The following is a 21,518-nucleotide window of genomic DNA, read 5'->3' as shown; positions in this document are numbered from 1 at the left end:
ATAACTAAATGATCTGCTCATTAAGGCACCATATTGATTTATCACATACTCCATGTTCATTTTATAATTAAATGTTTGTGATTAGAAACTTTCAAATATACATAATTTTATAAAGATCAATTAGTGAACAATAGTTGTAATCTAACTGTGCTTTAATATAATCTTTTCACATGGTACAAACAATCTCTTCACACCAAACATGAGTTATTTTTCTTGCAAATAGACTTGAATTTAAAAGATAGTATAACGAATAGTCAAGTCTCATGATATGCACCCAAGCAAATAGACTTGAATTTAAAAACACTCAATTGCCTTCTCAAAATATATACAATATCTTAAATAAAGTAAATGCTAAGTGATAGTGGTTTTTTCTTATTAGTACTAAATTATGTTAAGGGTGTGATCAGTTGAAAAATGGTGGACCTTAGTATCAACATGATCACCTTTTTAAAAAAATTTCATCTTTCAGAATACAATTTCTTATCATACAATGTTTTTTTTTTAATTTGCTTGTATAGAAAGTTGGAATTGCTTGATCATCAAGGGACCATTTGAAAACTCCCCCATGCAATATGCAAATGTATCACTGATTTTGTATAAATTAGTATGAACAATTATCTTCCTCAATGCTCAGAAGAGTTGGAATTTGTCCATTGTCAACAAAATCAATCTTGTTCAATCTCACACAAGCAAGCACTTGCTCGGGCAGCTCCTCCGGCTTTTGTGCCTACAGGATTTAGAGTTTTTTTTACGTTATCAGTATATATAAGTTAAATCTGTGCACATCATTTATAAAAGCCAAAGCATGAGCTCATTTTCTAATTCTCAAGAAGGGAAAAGTATAATAACAAGAAACCTGAATTGTTAGACCAAGATCCAATATGCCATGTTGTAAACGATCTCTGAATGCATCAAGTCCCCTTCTTGCTATGTAGCTGAAGCGATGAATGTCAAGATCAATCTCAAAGTAATTTGAGCCCTGCAACAGAATTCATTTTGATGTCAAGAACAGCCAAGACATGGCTAACTGACATAGAGCAGTAAGTAAAAGATCATCACTGAAAATATATGTATATATCCACCTCATAAAAGCTGTGTTGAGGACGGGAAAGCACAGGTTTCTCGTTGTAACTATTCAAAAGCTTCCTTTCAGTTGAACTGGAAACAAGATCTTCTGGATTAACCGCCCCAACCATTATTTTCAACCTCTCTCTGAAAGGAACTATTGAATCTTTTGCAAATCCTTTAACCTTCTCCATATCATCATCGATAAGTTTCTGTCACATAAGCCAATAGAAAGAAAATCAGTCCAGTAATTTCTCCCTATCCGCCATTTCTACTATAAAGTAAACGTCTTAGAGGATCACCACATTTTCATAAGGTAAAAAGAAACATGTCAGCAAAAGTTTGATACAAGAAAATCCCAAGACTAATGTTTTGCATGTGGAAGTAACCCCTGCCCCAGGAGCAGGGGAAAAATAACGGACACATGGACGTGAACTGAAAAATCATCCCAATGTTAAGTGTTGTCATCTCGATCAAGCAAGACTTAGATTTCAAGCTATGCCAAAAAAGGGGAGAACACATTATGAGGCGCTTATCCTATCAATGCCAGATTAGATGGAAACACTTACAGTGTGAAAATACGTTTAGCTCTCTTGTCTAACAAATCAAATGCCAGATAAAGAACACTTTTCAGGGATAAGGAGAATAAGAGAATATGTATAAGTTCTTATAATCAAGTTTGATAAAGATAAATTATAAATGAGAATATCGATGTCAGTTATAATTAAGTTTGACATAGATAAACTATTTTTGAACAAATCAGACATAACCTACCTTGATGCTTTCCAGGAACTGAGGAGAGACGTCTTTCTCTATAGTTTCAGAAATCTTAAAATATACAACAAGGCTCAAGCTTTCCCCATCAGCATCGCCAATAAACATTTGAGCAGGATAAGTAGGTAACTGTGGAGAAGACCAACTTTATTTCATCAGTATAGAAAACTAAAATATCTTTTATTTCCTTTGTTAGGGAGATGAGGGGGGTCAGTCATGCCTGAATGTTGACAATTAGTAGAGGAGGTAATTTTCCATCTCCTTTTACAGAAGGATGTTCAACGTGTTGAGCAATGTGATGGATCTTTCTTGGGCACAAAAATAAATCGACTCCGATAGGAGTATAAGGAGACACATTTGGAGCAGGTGATTTTTTCTTATCTCTGCAATGCAAAGAAACAAATGGATAAATTAAATTATGAAAGATCCACAGGACCGATTAATTGACAAAAAAGGGTAAGTTAAGAGCATACATGAAGAAACTACTGCTACGTAGCTTAAAGATCGAGGGCTCAATCTCAGACCAACTTCCTACTGTTGGCTTTTCTTCTGTACAATGAGGAACAACGAGCCCAGCCCTGGGACGCAAAAGATACTTTCTTGGTGCACCTACAGGAGTACCATTATGGTTAATGTATTGCAATGCTGTCTTTGCATTAGTTTTTGCACATTTCTTTACATTACAGAAAAAGGAAATAAAACAGGACTGTCACGTCATGATTCAATAAGATTATATTGTTCTTAGTTTACAAAATGACCAGGAGGTTATGACACAAATTCTCTCAAATGGGACTCAATTTATACTGAAGAGTAATGACTAAATGGAAAGTCACAAGGTACTTACGAAATCCACTTTTTTCTTCTTCAACAGATGTTCTCAGAGAGAGCCTTATAATTGTTGATTTCCTTACTTGAGAAACTCGACCTGAATTTGATGCATTAATGATCTTGTCACTGAAACTCATGGAAGTAACTAGCTGTGGTAGAGAAGACTATGATATGTAATAGAGAGAATGAACACATGTACATAACTACGTAAGGTTGCAAGGGGTATAGATTAAATTAAATACATTGATCTGAAGGACTATAAGAACCTTGGACTGCTAAGATTCACAAAGCAAAAAGTATTCCGAGAATATTAATCATTCAGAAATTTCCACTAAAGATAAGATGAAAAACCCCGTCCCATAAATAACAATAGCTAAATGAAAGGGATAAAAACTAGCCAATGATCACGTTATCTATTAATAATCAAGCACTGTGTAAAGAAAAAGATGTGTTCTTAGTCCAAACACTGAACAAGTCATTCTCTATAAGTATAAAAATAAAGATACCAAAGTAGTTACCTCCATGAACACTACTGAATTCATCATCTGAGTCAGACTCAAAAATGCTGACTGTGTCAAACCATGCATCCTCCTGGCAAAGAACTGCAAAGCAGGTATACCGCTCATTATTGCAAATCGTAGTCAAATAATTCTGATTTGTCAGTAGCTCAAACAACTAAACTCCTTTTGAAATGCTTTGAAAGAAAATGAACAATCACATGGTCCTTCTTGTCAACAGAAGATCACCACAATATAGACAATACAGCCATCAATCAATGAACTATATTTAAGGCCATCAACAAAATAAAATTCGCAGTTAATATGGTTTAATTTGATAGATTTGTCATCAATCATAAGTATATGCAATGGATAAGGTTCAACATAAGAAACAGAAAGATCACATACCATTTGCATCTATTTGACTATGGTGCCACTGCATCTGAGTAACATGAACTTTAGAATTGGAGCACTCAGATCTTCTGCAGGTCGTAGTTTTGTGAACAAACTCACTAACAGCAATATCTGTAACCATTGATCCTGCATCGCCATTTATTTTCGAAGCAGATTTTGAGTTCTTTCCATGGTACTTTCTAGGGCGACCAGGAAATTTCCTCCTCATTTTGATTGGAATTGCTGGAGTTGATACACAAGCACCCATTCCTCTGACTCAGGTGACAAATTTTTCTGCCAATCGATACTATCCCATACGAGACACCACTTCCAGGTGGAACACAAGAAATACGGATACCTGGCACATGAATAAGAGAAATTTTTGAAATGATTGGTTATAGTACTGTACAACAACGACCTTATTCTCACACAACTTGCGGGAGTTACATATGAAGCCTCAATGACCATGTCGCTAATAGTACTCATACCCCAAATTTCGGTAAGTGAAAATAATTATCGGTCATAGGTATGTGCATGAACTAACAAAAAGATATGTAAAATGACTAATTTAAGAAGAGTGAGCTGAAGAAGTTTAAATCTTACTCTCAAAATTCAGTAAAAGTTCCAAAATTAAGCATCACCTGTCTGCAAAGAAGCATTTAATTACTCAACATTAGATTAGTCTTTATTTGGCAGTTCACAAATTTATTGAAGACCTGAAATAGACAACTTCTTGCAATGAATCCCAAAATACATCTAAATAAATAAATTCTACAAGCTGCACTTCAGTTGTTTCATGTGATTTGCAGATGGAAAAGAAGAAAAAGAAAAAGAGAAGGAAGACATTAACTGAAAAGGTGAAGACGTTTGCCTGCTGACTAGAATTATGCAGATATTAATAATCCCTGTATTAGTTATTCCATAAATGACATTCTAATTAGTTATTGAACATCATATAACATCATAACTTATGCAGAATCTAATACATGAATAATTTGAATTAGTTATTGAACATCATATAACATCATAACTTATGCAGAATCTAATACATGAATAATTTATCTCTTTAGTAGCTACCAAACGAACCCCAAATACTCCATTGGCAAGATAAGCTGTTTATCATCCACTTTTTTTTTTAAAGAAAAAACAATTATATTAGTTGCCTTGCCTTTTTCAAAAGGTTATGGAATGAACATGATGAGTTTGTTTTCACTTTAGGAGACTGAATCAAATTAAAAAATGTCAGATCAGCTATAATTGAAAAAAACAAAATGGGTCACATCATAATAAGCAGAGGACAAAATCCATAAAGGTAATGGATAAAACGCACCCTAACAGACAAATAAACAAAAACAATAATGATCTTAACAGCAGAAAAAGAAAAAAAAGTATTTCCGTAGAAATTCAGATGAATGAAAGTGAAAACAGAAAACCCCAATATAAGAACCAAATATGAAAACGAAGAACCATAATGACAACAATTTATGAATCAGTAGGCCTTAAAAACAATAATTAAGCAAAAATTCAAAATAATATTCTTCCATTTGAAACCATGAAATGCGATTCAACAACAACGCCAACAAATAAGCAGAAGAAAAAATGGACGTACCTTGATAGTGAAGGAAGAACGAAGCCAGCGTCTTCTGCTCTTTCTGTTGAAAATAAAAGAAAAAAAGAACAAAAATGGAGGAATACAGAGAATAGGAAGAGGAAGTGTGGACTCCGACGTCGGATCCAAACACACTTCCGCACCTGCTCTGTTTACCAACTGATCTTATTATTTATATTTATATTTATATATATATACACAACTATTTTTTTTTTGTTTTTTTTCTGGATATATATATGGATATATATATATGGGTGTTATAATTTGATAGAGTGATTATGAATATATAGATAGAGAAACTTTTACAGAGGAATGAGAAAAACCAGGAGGAAGACAAGGAAGACGAAGAGGAGGAGGGACACAAACGTCCTTTCACATTTCTGTTTGTTTTTTTAGTTACTGGCACCACTATTCCCATTAATTCATGTATTATTATTTCATTTTATTTTATACTATATTATGTAAAATAATATATTAAATTACACCAAAATTTAGCGATTCAAAATATAATATAGACACTGAGTTAAATAATTTGCCTGATTAATTTATCTAATATCAAATACACTAACCTTCATGTATCAAGTGTATTGTCGTAATCTGTAATTTTTTCATGTTAGCGATATATTTTGCTTTGAATCGAAGGTTTATAAAATTATTTTTTTTACCATATATTCATATGTGGGGTATAACTATGACATATTATCCTCTTCTAATCTAGCTTAATGAAATTTCACGTTATTGTTATTGTTATAATGTCGTAATCTAACATATTGAGTAAATATCTTCATTGTATATTACCCGTCCACTTTATTAAATTTCACTATCATTAGTTGGTAATCTTTAGCTTACTTTATTAAGTTTCCATCAAAAAATTAGTTAGATATTTAATAATTACGACTGAATTAATTTCGTCACTGACCAAAGAGGAGAAAAATAAAATACATGCATGTGCTTCAAATCATACATGTTTTTAACAAGTGTTTCCTCTCGTTTGATAAATATTAATGACTTCAATTCCAACAATTAAGTAGATCTAGGAGCCTTATTGTAGATAATTAGGTTGAAACCATACACAATAATAAAAATTTTCAACAATATTTTTATTATTGATTATTAAAATAAATTATTTATGATAAAATTAAAATCAAATAAAGTTTATTTATTTCACATTACGTTAAAGCTTTTATAATAATAAAAATAAATACTTGGTATGCAACGGACTGTGCGCATCACCACTTGGATATATATATATATATATATATATATATACACTATATGTTTATATTTTAGTATTTAATTAATGGAGCGAAGAGGTCCATCGTAGCATATTATAAAAATGGAAGAGAATATTTGGGAATTTTCGTAGGGAAACAGATGCATGTGATGGATAAATAATGCAATGTTCTCAAGACTCATAATTATATCACTGGATAATAATTAATAAAGTTGTATTTTTAATGCGATTTCATGTCATGTGGTACTGCCTGTTTACTATGATTTCCTTTATTAATAATAAATAATTACTTGTACATTGGTTACCAAAATAAAAAATCACTTGTATTTTTGGATTTTCCTTTAAACAATTAAATTAACTTGTTTTATGGCCCTTATGTCTAACTAATTTCATACATAACGCTACATGTATTAGCTATACCAGTTGGCGCCCTTCAAACTTTTTTAAAATCATCATCAATATATTCTCTCACTTTATTATTACTTATTCAAAACTTTTTGATCATAAATAAAGTTCATATGAATTTTTCTAAACATTTCATTAAATTAGATATTTTATGCACATATGTGTTAGAATTAAGCTAGTATTTATTTATTTATTTATTGACACTCATACTCCAAGAAAAGATTGAATAATGCACTTAATTAAAGGAGCTCTAATTTAAAAATTATTGAAGAAATTATTGAAATATACGTTTTATATTTTTTTTATTTTCAATATTTTTTTCTATTTCAAAAATCTCTAAAATCTCTTATTTCTTTAATGTATTTGAGCTACATATTATTGTTAATTCAAGCCAGTATTAATGCATCCGAGCTAGTATTTAATGGATTCGAGCTACATATTATGTATTCGATTTATATTATAGTGTATACGAGATACTTTATAATGTATTCGAGCTACATATTAGTGTACCCAAAATACTCTATAATGTACCCGAACTACATATTAATATATCCAGTTTGTATTACTTTTAAGGAAGGAATTAATGTAATTACAAATTAAAAATGAATATATAATAATTTCATATTAAAATGATGTGATTTGCATAAAATCAACAAAATTATTTCTAAAGAAGTAAGTGATGCAGAGGAAGTTGTCGTAGAGAATAAGCCCACCGCTTGAAACATGGACCTCCCGATATGGATCTAATAAAAATGGAAGATAGGCCCAATTTCTCAACACTTCGAACTTCACCACCAGCTTCTGCTCAGACTCGGATAGTTTCCTATTTACGTCAATACAATCAAATATAGTATGATTTGCCGGAATATTTTTTACTTGTTGTAGCAAATTATTATTATTGCAAAACTATAATATAAACGTATCACGATAAATTGGTACTAAAAGAAGCTGCTTGTTATAGTATCCTTCCTGCTTTTATTTCCGTAAATTCAACAGCATAATTCAATTTTGAAGAGATCAAAAGTTGGACAACAAGTAGTCATTCCACAGTCCAAACTCATATTTCTAAGTTAAAGTCACTAGTTTTAGACCAAGATGTACTGATCTTGATAAAAAAAAAATGAAGGAGAACACAGAGTAATCTTCATCTTCACCCTGTGAAAACAAAAGTTGCGTGATGCAACAATAACATACTGAAAATAACAGAAACAAAGAAAACGGTTTTTTTTTCTAAGCAAAAAATGCGCAGATTGGTGGTAGATCAATTGAGCTCCAGAGGGACAATTCACTATCATAAGTAGTTTCGTCGGAAATTGTGGAAGAAGATGATCCAGTTTCTGGTGATGGTCCGGTCTCTGATGGACTTTCTGAACTGTACTCACTATCCTTCTTATGAATTTTCTTTTCCTCTTCCTCCTCGTTGTTGCGGTTCCTTTTGCATGCGTTTCTCAATCTGCTTATTTGTTCACATCCTTCTCTCTGCATAACTCCGGATTTCAGCTTCAATTTTAAGCATTCTGTTATTCCGTTGAAAGCATAAAGCGATGCTGAGAACTTCCTCTCGTAATTCATCCTCCTCATTGCTTCACTTAGCATCGATGGCTCGTCTCCATAAATAATCCCCTCTTCCATTGTCTCTGATGAATTCATCTCTTCAAATGCTGAATAGTAACATGATGATCCAATTTCGTCAACAAATTGAAAGTCAATTGGCTCTACCTCTACATCTCCTACCTCTTCAATCTCTTCTTCTGAGTATACTTTCATCATATTATTAATCGAGTTTTCATCGCTTTTCACAGGCTGAATTACACTATAATCGTTGTCACTCAAGCATGCCTCCAACGTGTTTGTGAAATTGCTTACGTTATTTGCACTCATATTACTGATCATGTTGTTTTCAGTAATCACATCTTCGGGATCTTTGAGATACTCCATATACTGCGAATCCGAAAAATAAGCTTCTTCTTCTTTGAATTCTTCTCCATGTTTGTCCTGATCATGAATTTCCACAGGCTCAGAAGAATCAGAAGAAGAAGAAGAAGCAGCTGCTGCAGCAGCGGCGGCGGCTAAGGAATTATTTCTAGCTTTGAGCCTATTAATAAGAAGATTACTGATTTTCGAAGGAAGAGCCGGAGTAGAAGAAGAAGATGAAGAACAGGGCCAGAAATTCGTGCGAGTATTGGCTCCACGAAGTAAACAAGCAGCTTCATCATATGCCCTTGCTGCTTCTTCAGCTGTGTCAAAGGTACCTAACCACACCCTTATTTTTTGTATAGTGTCTTTAATTTCAGCTACCCATCTACCTGATGGCCTCTGTCTAACACCCACAAATCTCTTCCGTGCTCGCCGCGCTCCACCAAGCGCAGCTGCAACACCAGTTTCCTTTACCATTTCGTCCCAGACCACATTCCCTTGATCACCATCACGGATTTTTTCACCAAGTGCCTCACTCGCCCTTCTTTTCCTAGCCATCGCACGAGTGTTAGTGTTAGTGTATATATATAAATACAATCACAAAACACGATGAATTGTGAATTTAAGTCGTGGATTTGTGAATGCTCTTATGCTGAACTTAGGTTGGTATGAAGTGGTATTTATATGAAGTTTCTTTCACCTTGTTAAGATTTTTAAATTGTTTGTCCTTCTTGTGACAACAAATGGAAGGCTTCTGATTGATAAACAATAGAAACAAGAAACAAAAGGATTTAGTTTTATTATTATTAATAATACAGAGAAGAGGGAGTTGTAAATATTGAGATTTTTAATGCTCCCTTAGTCGAATTGATACAAAGTTTAAGTAATAAAGAAAGATTTTTTTGAAATTTGTAGTTTAAAATAAATTATAGATGTTAGAGCCTGTTTGGTTCAGCTTAAAAACTGGTCAAACTGACTTAAAAGCTGGTTTTTGACTTATTTAGCTGTTTGACAATACTCAAAATAACTTATTTTAAGTTAAAAAAAACTTATTTTAAGCCAAAAGTTAAAAGCTGGGATAGGGGTGTTTTTTTTTATTTTAGCTTATAAGCTGTTTTAAGTTGACCACATTTTTATCTTTTTGCCCTTAATATTTTTATACAATCTCCAAATTACCCACATAACCCTAACATCTCTTTCTTCCATTTTCCCTTTTCACGTTCGGCAAAGCAACTTCAGCACTTTTATCCAAACGCATAACTGCTTATTTTAAAAATAAGTTTCAGCACTTTCAAAAGTACTTTTTTAAAGCTGTTTTTATTAAGCCCATCCAAACGGGCCCTTAGTGTAACTATAAAATATAGTATTTTAAAATTATATTAGTACTAAATATAAAAATATATCATTCTTTAATTAAAAAGAAAAGTGTGTCACGTAAATTGAAATGGGGAGGAATTAAGTATAGTTTGACCCAGCCAAAGAGTGAAGTTTCTTGATTTCATATTTTAAGAGATACAACTTGTTTTCTGGGATAAAGTATATGGGATAAGTTTGGTCACTACAATAAATCTCACTTGTCTTGTTATTATATAAGTACAACATGATGAAGATAATTAATTCAGTTTATAAGTCACTTATCAATGAATTAATTAATTATAATAAATTCCTTTTCTGATCTTCAAGGCGATGGACATTGAAATTATCAATTACGAAAGAGACATCGTGCATCATTGTTCCGTGCATGAAACACACAGGAAACCATGATGCAGATTGCAGAATGATCCTTCATTATAAAAAAAGGTACTCAAAGCATCTGCCTAACTTTAAATCTTATTATAACAACAACATACCCACGATATTCCCACAAGTGATAAACGTTAAAACTTATTGTTGACCTAACATAACACATATTGTCTGTTTCTGGCCAAACTCCCTCTGCAAACTTAAGAGTTTTTAATATCAATGTGGGATTGTGTTCATATACACTTAACACTCATCACCCATGTTGCAAGAATTTTACGATCTCCACCGCACGTACTTTATTAACCCATCTGTTAAATATTTTAAGAAAAATATATATACTATATGGTAAGCCTCCTAACAAGAATCAGCTTAGCTAAATTGAATCAGCTTAGCTAAATTTTCATACTTTCGATTTCGATGTTCATTTCTATTATTTTTTTCAATTAAAATTTTGCACATTTAGAAACTATTTTGTAAATTACTCCTCAATATCACTAGATTAAGTGGAGTTTTTTTTCCAAACATCAAAGTATGCAGCTGATATGCACATTTGAGTAGCTGGTGTTAGTTACAATATTACTATGTTTTTATGTCAATTTAAATGTGGAACCATACAAATAGAAAAAGGTTGATAACATAACTTTGTATGATTAACCAAACATTTTTAAAAAAAAATTCACTAGAGAGAGTATCTTGTCACTTGCAAATGGAACTTCTTTTCTTTCGGCGTCGAACGCCTTATAAACAAACAACAGAAGGTAAAACAAAAAAAGCAGTTAAAGAGGCAAAAAAATGTTAATTACGTCCGTTGTGCTGGTTTTATTTATTTCATTCCTTGCTAAATTAGCCGTAGAACACCCACTAGTAGTTGCATGCCAAGTGGAAATTCATTTACTTAACAGCGAAAAATGTCGTGCGATGGTTATGCTCTATCACATTTAATTAGAGATTTTGAATTTAAGCTCGAATACATAAAAAAAATCTTTAGATAAAATATGTTTATATCCTAAACAATATATATCTGAGATGAAGTCAGGATTTTTACAAGTCACGAATGTTCATATACTTGTAATTAATCACGTAAGGATTCTCGCTCAATATATTTGTGTGTCGATGCTAGTTTCCTAGTAAAAAGTACACTGTTGTCATGATCCAATTATTTATAAATGTAAAAATTAGTCCACTTAGCAAATGATCCATGAATTGGTCAGGCTTAAAACTGATTTTTTCAACATAATCAAGAAAAGAAATGTCAACAGCCACTCCAAATCCTCCACATGGAAGTTCCAAAACGATTAACAATTCTTCTAGTGCTTGTGATGTAACTTGATGTATAATAGTTCATTAATTATCATTCGTTCAGAAAGGGACTGATAAGATTCCAACGAGAAGGCATTAAAAACTGAAAGCCAAAAAGTTATCACACACAAATGGAGACATCAGGCACAAATATGAATATCTTTAATGCAATTGTTTGCACTTCATGATCACTGCAAATAATTGACCAATTCAAGTAGCTTTGGGGTGATGCACATTTGACCTTTTCTAGTTCCTCCATATAAGAATAAAAATAGGCATTAAAATTCCTGAAGGATCAGGTCTTTATAGTTAGTTGTGGACTTTCTGGTATGCAGATTCTTGATCAAGTCTCTTGACAGTAAAAAAATATACCTTTGACTATCCAAGACAGTGTCAACTAGAAAGTGGAGTTATCCAAAGTACTGAACTAAAAAGTTGGAGTTATACAAACTAGCAGATTGAACTCAAACTACATACCCACATGTTTGCCAACTAAAAGTGTTAAATGATTACAGTAAGCAATAGCTCGATTACACCCTAAGCATCAACTTCAGCAGTACCAAGAAGGGGGGCAATGATACTTGCATTATTTCCAGAATATCCGACATGCAGCAGTGCTGGATCTTGATATGCTGTGGCTAGTCTCTCATGAAAACTTGCAACTGTAGGATCATTTTGCTCCTCTTTATCCTTTTTTAGCAAACTCTGTAGCGCTCATAGAAAGGCAGAAAAACATTCAGTATACATGTTAGGAAATGACAACTCAAATAAGGAGCCTATACAACTTTTAGAATTGACAAGACTGCTCAATCAATAGAGCATGTAATCATTTAATAAATATCTCAGGTTCTATAGCAACGTATATGGAATCTAAAATATGTGATAATATTCATATTTAGATTATGCAATGCGCTCAATGCAAAAATGTCACCTTCAAGTGTTACAGTTACAATGACTTTCTAGCCAAGCACAGTAATCCTCCTTGACTTACATTAAAATAAGCAATCAAGTCACTTAGACATTCATTAAATAATGTACATTTGATTGTTCACTAATATGCATCATCAATGTAGTCACCGGATGCAAGATATAACGCCCTTTATTAAGTGCAGCTATCAGCAACTGTGTTCTAAATTGCTGCATATTGTTACTGAGACCAGACAACAGATGGTTAGCAGTTCTATTTATAGTATGCTTAAATGCTTCTCAATATTCCGCAAGAATTGCATGGGAGCTATGTTCAGATTCACAAAGTTACCAAATAGGGCAATTGTCAAATCAAAAAGTTTGCCAAGTCAATTGAATTTTCCAAGAACCCCAAAAGGACTATCATATCAACAATGGCTAAAAGAAAAGAAACAACTTCCGCACTAGGTGCTTATTAATGACTAATAAGATCTGCAGAGGAGAACTCTACGAATTCAGCTATATAAACCATGAGCTACAAAACAAGTAAAGAACAAGGCAGATGTACCTCGACTGAATAAGACTTGAACATAGGTAGGAAGCGTCTCCTACAATAGCTGTTGAACACAAGAGTAAGGATTGGAAGAGGAACTGTTAAGCTTGAAGCGAGAGGAAGTTTCTTTAGCCCAAATATTCCAATGGCTATAACATGCATCAGTATCAAGGAGAAAATCATAGAATCATGTACTATAGGCCACAACTTTCCACCAGTCTCATACTTGGGTGCATATACATTCAGCAGCTGCTCAAAAAATTAATAAAACATGATCAACCAGAGCAAGCCAACAGAATTTTGATATTTCACCAAGATCTCTCCAACAGCCAAAAATAACAACCAATATTTATCACATTTGAAAAAGAGTCAGAAGACAACATCAACAAGAAGTCAACAAATATGCTTCAGTCCCAAGCAAATACATTCAGCAATATGAAATCCTCACTTATCATATGTCTCCACTTTAACCTCATTCATGTCATCATCATATCAATTTTTTTTTAAAAAGTGAGGGTCCTACTTTAACCTCACTGATCAATTCAACAGCAGTATACTTCCCAGTTCCCAGAAAATAGAAAAGAAAAAAGAAAAAGGGAAGCCCGTGCACAAAGAATCCTGCGTTAGCAGGGTCCCACAAAATAGAATTCATCATTTTTATGTATCCCAAGGAAGCAGAAGAAAAATGTAAAAAATGTGCAACCAACCTGGTTCCGGTAGATGAGATACCCCAGACAGTAGTAAACCAAGAGGAATGGCAGAATTAGGGGAGCAAGGAAGAAGTATGTTATACCAAGGAGGCCAAACAAAAGAATCCTGGGAATTTCACTGTGGTAAGGAACTGAAGGGACCTCAAACTCATCATCATATTTCCTACAAATATTTCTCTTTATAAAATTGAAAACGAGCGTCGACAGCTGAAAAAGTTCTGAGGAAGTGCTGGTCCATCCAGATGTAACCACATAGGCGATAAAGAAAGTTGCCTGCAAGACGAATAGGAACTCAGTTCTCTAGTAGTAACTGTTGATTATTCAATAAGTACGTATCAATCAAACATTTGAACTTTGTTATTTTTCTCATTAGTGTTATTTAGTATAACAAACAGTACTTAAACAGGCATATCAGATCCATATTCCACATAAAATTAGATGTCATAGATCTCTGCCTTCCGGTTGCATTCTACAATATTTCATTTGAAAACATCAAATGATTCTAGTGACTCAACTAATCACATAAAGCCGTCGATCTTTTATTTTTTTTTACAAAGTCAAAGCCATAGACATATCCATGCAAAATGCTAAAAGAGGTAACATTAAGCTATCCTACCAACATGTTTAGTTCTTAATAGTAACCATTTATCCCAATAAAAAATGAACTTTCTCGTGAGTTCGGTAGGAAAATGCTTAAAATAAAAGTTCACTTAAGAGAGATTTTTGCAAGAATATTCCACAAGAGCGGAGCACCTATTCACTTTAGTCTTCAAATATCATTTTACCATTTCTCGTCTTAGCTAAATTATCCTTCTGTAACATCAGCTGCAGAGATCAACACTAACCCCAAGTGTTCTGTAAACATGCGGTCAAGATTATTTCAGTTATTGTCCAAAAATCAAATGGTTAACTCTACCCTCTTACTTAGCATCCTAATCAAAATTAGACTCAACATTATATATTGCAGGAAAATAGATGTGGTGGCCAATGTACCCTAGTCTGTACTGCAAAGATATTTGCAAAAAGCAATTACGTGGTTGTCTTAATTGAGAAAATAAGCGATGAAATCACTTCTCCATCATGTTTTCTTGCAAATGTAGCTTGTTGTGTCCCAAAATTCTCCTTTTTATTTATCAGTCAAACATTGATAACAATTTATCCAAAAACAATAGATTAAGCTACAGTTGATATTGTATAAACCTTCTAAAACATATTTAGGGATCAAACTTCTTCTATTTCAAGAAGATGATTGACATAATGATAACTGAACCACACTCACCTGTCCTGGAACTGCTACAGCTAATATGGCAGGAATATTTTTGGGCTCAAGAAAAATTTCAACTCGATAGAGAGCCGATCCAGAGAGCACATTTGCAAAAAAAATGTTCCATATAGTAAACCAAAGAACTTTGATGCATGCACTTTTCTCTATCTGGCTCATAGCAATGTATCCTTGTATGGATGAGAACATAATCATTATGGATGGCACAACATAGAGAAACAGTTGAAGTACAAGACTAGGAAGATATCCGGTAATCACTTGGCTAACAAATGCTCTGCAAGGCACATTAACTTATTTTACCACCATGCAAAGACATCAGAAAGTATAGTAACATGCTCATTAAGCTGAAACTTCCCAAAGTTTTCAGTTACCACTTACATTCTAAGCAATCCTTTCAAAAAGGGAAACCAGATTTCCAACTGCTCAAGATGTGTAAGCCCTTGGACTATTAAAACGGGTATAAGAAATAGCACTGTAAGGAGGATGCATGCCACAACAACCACCAGGTTGCTAATCCATCTCTTTAGAAATGATGCTGAAAAGAAAGGCCAATACACATCCTCTGGATCAGGAGCAGGCTCAGTGACCCATTGTGTAGGATTTACACCTTGCTGCATGTGTGTAGCTGAAGCTGCGGCAAAACGTGTTCGGAAAGATACAAAGGCAGCTCCTACCTCCTGTTATATAGGATATGCATAATTAATTGAAGATAATCAGATATTCATGAAGCCTAACTTAAGAAAGATGGGAAATAGATGAACATGTAACATTTTAGTGACCAATAAAATGGACAATAGCATCTCAAAACTAATTTTCTTCTACACTTCACCTGGGTATCTTTATTGCAACATATACATATGAGGTAAGCAATAACATGGTGGTGGTGGAATGACTTCATATTCATTCTTTTGTCAGTCTGCCACATTTTAAATTCAAAATTCTTCAGCAGTTATTGTTTGTTCTGAATAATTTCAGGATTTAGCAAGTTCGTTTGTTAGATAAATCACGTAGTTTAACTGCATGACTTGGTTAAGCTTGCTTCTCAAATGCATCTATGACCAGCTGCACTTAAAACCGTAATGTATTGATAACTTTACACATCAAGTAGAGTACGCTTGTCCATGTTGACAGAAAGTAACTACTAAAAAGACAAGTGCTAAGCCATGTCCAGATACAATTCTGTATTATGAAACAAGCATCATGCATACACAATCAGAACATGTAAACCCTGATGATTACCTTTCCCAGACATGAAGATTGTTCGGCCCTTACATTATCTTCGATAACTTCCAGCTTCTTTTCATAGTGATCAAGTAGATCAACTCTCTGTCCAAAAAGTCCCATGAAACCAGCACGCCCGAACCTTTCTCGATCATGGTTTGCTGATTTCAAGTTCACAAGCCTCCTGTACAACCTTTTAGAATTTTTCTGCACAAACAAATGGCACAGACCGCCACAGCAAAATAATAAACTGCTCAATACGTTCTGGCATCCAAATTATAAGTTTATAACTCTGCTTGCACCACTATAGTGAAAGACTCGCCTTCACAGAAAACTTATTATACAACAACGACAAATCAAAATGTCAGAGAATTTAAATTATTGTTCTTGTGATACTTTCACTTTCAATATGTAAGCTACATTTACATTACTTCATTTTCTTGCATGTTGAAAGATTTCATGTAAGGCAATATCAGATAATGCATAAGCATAACAATATGGAGCTGTGAAATACAACAGAATCTGGTGGTCGACATGAAGATATTAAATCCAGGAACTGGGACGAACTTTATTTTGAGGAATATAGGACTTGATAATAGATGGGAACATGTCATTCACCAATGTGTTTCCACTGTATAATGAACCACATTCTACCATGTTTTATTAGATAAAACGTATAGTGAAAGCTCCTTATCTGAAAAAAGGAAATTTCGAAGCAACTTCAGCAAATGAAAAAAGAGCATTGACTGGGATATCTTTATTGAAAAATATTAACAGGTAAAAAAAATAAGAGGGTATAAGCACACACCAACTTCTACTTAACAAAGTAGAATAATAAAAGAATTATGTCTACTCAAAAACAGAAAAACATAACTAACAAGTGATGAGAAATGGTAAAAAAGAAATATTCTATCATAACTGAAGTTAATGTGGCTATCATTCTTACAATGAGACCTTGGAGTTTGCTTGCTCGCCGGACAACCCAGTGTGAAAGATATGTAGCAGGATAATACTCTGAGAAAAAACTTTCAACTGTTTCACTGTAACTTCTTCCTGATGAAGCTGGAATACTTCGAACTAAAATGGTGAACTGATGTGGATGAGGTTTTGATGAACAAAAATATGAAACTCTTTTTGTTGAAATATAGTCATACTCCTGGAAATAAGGTGGTATTTCACTGTAAGTTGAAGTTTAGCAAGGATGAAGAAGAAACAAAACAAAAGATGCGTCAAATCACTTACAACGTAAAGAAGATAGCAAACAACTGCTGTGAAAATATACACAGCTGAGAAATGGATCCATAACCTTGAAAGACAAAACAAATAACTCTCTCAGATTTTAGTGCCAACTACCGATATCAATGTATCTTGCCAATGCATTACATGATCCGTTCTCAAGTATCATTGGTAATGATTTATAGATACAACTAGTTCAAGACATTGACTCCATAATGCGTTGATGTATAAGATGCAGAATCTTAGGTGTGGAGCTGTTACTGAAAACTATGATAACAATGTTCTTCTTTAACGGACCCACTTTGAACATTCTGCAGATAAATATCAAATAGTTTCTAGTGTCTGGGATAACTAGTGACTGGCTGAGAAACTTTAGGATGTATGTGATTTATTACATGCATTCTGCTATCATTAGCAGAGCTGAAAGAGAAAGATAAAATACGATTTAACAAGACAATACATAAGTCGTAGAAGATATCCAAATTGAGAAATAAAGATATATGAACAAGTATCAAGGCAACCATAAATTCTAGTCAAAGATAAACTGAATTATACGCACATGTCAAAGAAAAGGTATATGAGGCTTTTGCATAGTTGTTCTCCATTTAATTTCGATTGTTGGAATGATAACAATGTGCTTCTTGTTGAAATATACATCAAGGATCCGACAGACCAGATTCTGTCACACCACTATTTGAGCAGCATAATATCAAAGATTTTTTTTAATCTGAGATCCCGATATAGACACTTCATTACCAAATCTATGGCTTCACCAACAAAGAGAAGACCAGTACAAATTGAGAAAGACTAAGACTGGTAACTGATTTCAGTTTCATGGAGAGACAAGAATGTGATCCAATTTCATATTGCCAAAGGTCAATTTTACTTTTCACCATGTATAGATTCTTGTAGTGAGAAAACTCTTTGACATCATAGTTGAATAAATTTTGAGTGGGAGGTCTTCAGTTTACCTGTTTGATCCGTCGTCAACATTTGAGATAGTGAATGATTCCAGAGACTTATTGGGCAAGTCAAACAAATCAAGACTTAGTTGTTTCCCCATGTAATTGATAGGCAGAAGAATGAAAATCCCCACGATGACAGCAAAGGTAAAAACTTTAGCACTGTTGAGATAAGGGAAACCAGATTAGCTCAAGACAATGAACATGAACAGTAAAAAATAGTAAGGATCCAGATTAAGGTACAAAATTCAGCGTTCTGATTTTGAATGAATACTGAAAACTTGTTCAACGCTAACTCCCTTTTGAACTTGTAGTTTAATGTTAGTTTTACAATGTTAGAGGTGTAGACTTGTTGTTTTCTTCTTATCTTCAAAATAAGGAGTTAGAAGTGTTAAGTTATCAAGTTCGATAGTGTCTGATATTGACCTAAAATATCGCCTTTAGATAGATGCATCTTCTTACCAAACTAGTCAGGCTCCACATGCTTCTGATTACCTCTTATTTCTCACAGGGCAATAAAAACATTTATGAACTTGGTGGAAATTCAAAGAGTGTTTTGGCTTATCAGAGGGAGGCTTTAGACCGGGATCTCCTACCAGCAATATATATTTTTTCTTTCAAAGTTTACTGCTTTCATTTTAGTTAACCTCCCCAGCAGCTATGCTCCCAAAATTGGAAAGGTTGTCGTCAGCCAGCAACAAAAAAAAATCTCTTCAGGGTTACTGGTTTCTTTTTGGCCAGATTCCAACAAACAACTTCTTCAGCTACTTTTCTGGCAATTTTTTGACAAAAGTAATCAGCCCACTTTCTGTTGACTACTTGCTCCCATGTTTCCATAGTAAGCAAACTCAAGTTTGAAGGGCGTGTTAAAATTTCCAGTGGTAGTGTTAGAAGTACTAAGTTGGTGATTATATTTTATCTCATGGTGAACATATATTGTATATTTCACACTGATAAATAGGTGTATCTTCAACTCCATATTAATCATAAAGTAATCAAGAAAAGCATTTTCCTAATCTCTTCAGTTATTTCTCACACTAGCCAATACCTTGTCTCTGCGACACAAGCAATATTAGTCAACACCTAGTCTCTTCAGTAACGAGTATAAGTTGCCAATAACTCAGCAGAATTGTTGCTATAACATATGCTGCACCATAGAACTACAATGGTAAGGATAAAAGATCACTTTGACATCCTCAACGTTTTTGGTGGAGGTGGAAGAATAACATGGACAGTTATCATAGACCCAAATGTCAACTTTAGGGTAATACACCAAACATTTCCATCTAGCAAAATCAGAGGTGTATTGCACCATTCATATGTTCTCTTTCCTATTTTTACAACTGGCAGGTTTATTATTGAACAATTAATCTAGTTAAGGCAAATCCTGGAAATAAAATGCAAATGTCACTCACTGGAAATAAACATAAGGTGTGAAGTTCGGCACAGAAGCTATAATAAACATATTATTCTCGTCAAGCCTTCATCGCATAACAGTGCTTAAGTAACCTGAATATAAAAATGCGCATGAAAACAACAGCATCCAAGCCTGAGTTGGCTAAGAGCTCTGCTTCTGAGGGTCGCCATGCTCTTGTCACCCAACCAGCTGACGGCAAAAGTCTCTCCAAATTGAAATTACTGATTTGCTGAGATCTCCCCTCAGCAACCAAGCGTGGTGCATAAACTTCTGCATTTCCTGGCTGCTTTCTCAATATAGAATACAATGTGAAGAACAGAAAACAAAGTCCAAGATTTATTCCAACAGAAGTCAAAAGTGCTGAGAGGATCATTCCTTAAATCCTTTCACTGAACTGTTTGCTTACAACATGAGCTCTTCAAATCAACAGCACCAGAATATGAATAGCACAGATAATAAACACTCGTGAATGCAGATTATCGCAGCTGCAAAACTATGAACAATCAAGATTGTAACTCAAAATTGTCTTAACAGATCAGTATGACAAGGAAGCAACTGCAATACAACTTGTAGATGTAATGACATGAATAAAGCTGGTTATAAGTCCAACAGCTAAATAAAAAAGCTAACTAATTTGTTGTTTAAGTTGTCATTAGCTGTAAAATTAGCTATAAGAGGGTAATATGGATTTGGCTGGGATATAGTGGTACTTTCTCAGTCATCGGATGATGGCTACGAAGCTCCAGAACATAAGGGAGGAAGGTAAAGTAAGTAAACAGACATAAAAAGGTTTCTCCTTCCTTGCACATACAGACACACACATTAGTCTGGAAATCATTTCTCCTCTGTCAATTCTTGTTTCTTCCGTAAATTGAAGATAATCGAATTATTGCAAATTTTGCATCATTACTTAGAGAGGAGTTACGATTTTCCATGAAGAAATCTTCCACTTCCTTGTTAAGTTATTTTTGTTAATTAGAGTGGATATGTGTAATTGAAACATATTGAAAACAAAACAAGTACTAGTAAGTGATGAATGATGATTAATTACCTTAAACAGAAGATACGAACTTTGTAGCCCTAATCCTAATGAAGAAGATAGATAGAGATGAGAGATCCAAAGGTCAAACCTTTACTTTACTATGAAGAAAAGGGACGAAAAGAGTTGCAGTGGAGTTTTTAAGTAAACTATATGCTTTTCCCCAACTCCAAATTTCTCTCGCTTTGTTTGCACTTGTGAATTTGTGAGATAATATAAGACATACTAATAATTTAAATCATATTTTATGATAATATTATTTATGAAATTATAAATTTTTTAATTTTGTAAAAATTATAATTTGATATTGAAAGAGTAATACTAGCAAATAATGTTTTTTTTTCATACAACAACTAAATAGTGCTTAGTGTTTGACAATAAAAAAGAAGTTAAATACTAAATTGAAATTAAAAGTTTGAAATTTTATA

The 21,518-nt window shown here is 33.5% G+C and overlaps 3 protein-coding genes across 9 annotated transcripts; all 3 read right to left on the bottom strand.

Moving 5' to 3' along the window:
* Positions 1–185: 185 nt before the first annotated feature.
* Positions 186–5,411, bottom strand: LOC107009159. 3 transcript variants are annotated; one of them, XM_015208432.2, is made up of 12 exons: positions 5,167–5,410; positions 4,408–4,462; positions 4,161–4,202; positions 3,573–3,915; positions 3,186–3,269; positions 2,684–2,764; positions 2,313–2,448; positions 2,060–2,222; positions 1,840–1,968; positions 1,083–1,277; positions 857–979; positions 186–727 (listed from the first exon to the last, which is right to left on the bottom strand). In XM_015208432.2, the coding sequence occupies exons 4-12, from the start codon at positions 3,823–3,825 to the stop codon at positions 602–604; spliced, it is 1,290 nt and encodes a 429-aa protein (XP_015063918.1). In that variant the 5' UTR covers positions 3,826–3,915; positions 4,161–4,202; positions 4,408–4,462; positions 5,167–5,410; the 3' UTR covers positions 186–601. The 3 variants fall into 3 exon arrangements, with proteins under 3 accessions (XP_015063918.1, XP_027770039.1, XP_015063921.1); XM_027914238.1 differs by lacking the exon at positions 2,684–2,764 and having other exon boundaries at positions 5,167–5,411; XM_015208435.2 differs by lacking the exon at positions 4,408–4,462.
* Positions 5,412–7,765: 2,354 nt separating this feature from the next.
* LOC107010541 (ethylene-responsive transcription factor ERN1-like) lies at positions 7,766–9,559 on the bottom strand. Its single transcript, XM_015209827.2, has one exon. It carries the CDS (start codon positions 9,278–9,280, stop codon positions 8,036–8,038), a length of 1,245 nt encoding a protein of 414 aa, XP_015065313.1. The 5' UTR covers positions 9,281–9,559; the 3' UTR covers positions 7,766–8,035.
* A 2,477-nt stretch (positions 9,560–12,036) lies between these two features.
* On the bottom strand, positions 12,037–21,289 carry LOC107011582 (CSC1-like protein HYP1). Of its 5 annotated transcripts, none has more exons than XM_015211136.2 (11): positions 21,103–21,289; positions 20,144–20,544; positions 18,644–18,796; positions 17,679–17,742; positions 17,383–17,592; positions 16,455–16,643; positions 15,594–15,892; positions 15,213–15,489; positions 13,931–14,206; positions 13,239–13,472; positions 12,037–12,469 (listed from the first exon to the last, which is right to left on the bottom strand). In XM_015211136.2, the coding sequence occupies exons 2-11, from the start codon at positions 20,422–20,424 to the stop codon at positions 12,302–12,304; spliced, it is 2,151 nt and encodes a 716-aa protein (XP_015066622.1). In that variant the 5' UTR covers positions 20,425–20,544; positions 21,103–21,289; the 3' UTR covers positions 12,037–12,301. The 5 variants fall into 5 exon arrangements, with proteins under 5 accessions (XP_015066622.1, XP_015066623.1, XP_015066624.1 ...); XM_015211137.2 differs by having other exon boundaries at positions 20,144–20,536; XM_015211138.2 differs by having other exon boundaries at positions 20,050–20,544; positions 21,103–21,288.
* Positions 21,290–21,518: the final 229 nt, after the last annotated feature.

The sequence above is a fragment of the Solanum pennellii genome, chromosome 2 (genome assembly GCF_001406875.1).
Source record: "Solanum pennellii chromosome 2, SPENNV200".
Classification (NCBI taxonomy): domain Eukaryota; kingdom Viridiplantae; phylum Streptophyta; class Magnoliopsida; order Solanales; family Solanaceae; genus Solanum; species Solanum pennellii.
This window is presented reverse-complemented; position numbering and strand designations above follow the sequence as displayed.

Bases quoted from the DNA above. Each gene is read 5' to 3' on its own strand.
- LOC107010541 (XM_015209827.2), bottom strand. From the start codon at position 9,280: ATGGCTAGGAAAAGAAGGGCGAGTGAGGCACTTGGTGAAAAAATCCGT.
- LOC107009159 (XM_015208432.2), bottom strand. From the start codon at position 3,825: ATGGGTGCTTGTGTATCAACTCCAGCAATTCCAATCAAAATGAGGAGG. The intron at 2,223-2,312 runs GTATGCTCTTAA...TTTGCATTGCAG, and splicing joins CGTAGCAGTAGTTTCTTCAT to AGATAAGAAAAAATCACCTG. The intron at 728-856 runs GTTTCTTGTTAT...TAAATCCTGTAG, and splicing joins ATCTTGGTCTAACAATTCAG to GCACAAAAGCCGGAGGAGCT.
- LOC107011582 (XM_015211136.2), bottom strand. From the start codon at position 20,424: ATGATCCTCTCAGCACTTTTGACTTCTGTTGGAATAAATCTTGGACTT. The intron at 15,893-16,454 runs GTAATCATCAGG...CCTATATAACAG, and splicing joins AATCTTCATGTCTGGGAAAG to GAGGTAGGAGCTGCCTTTGT. The intron at 15,490-15,593 runs GTAAGTGGTAAC...TGTGCCTTGCAG, and splicing joins TTGAAAGGATTGCTTAGAAT to AGCATTTGTTAGCCAAGTGA.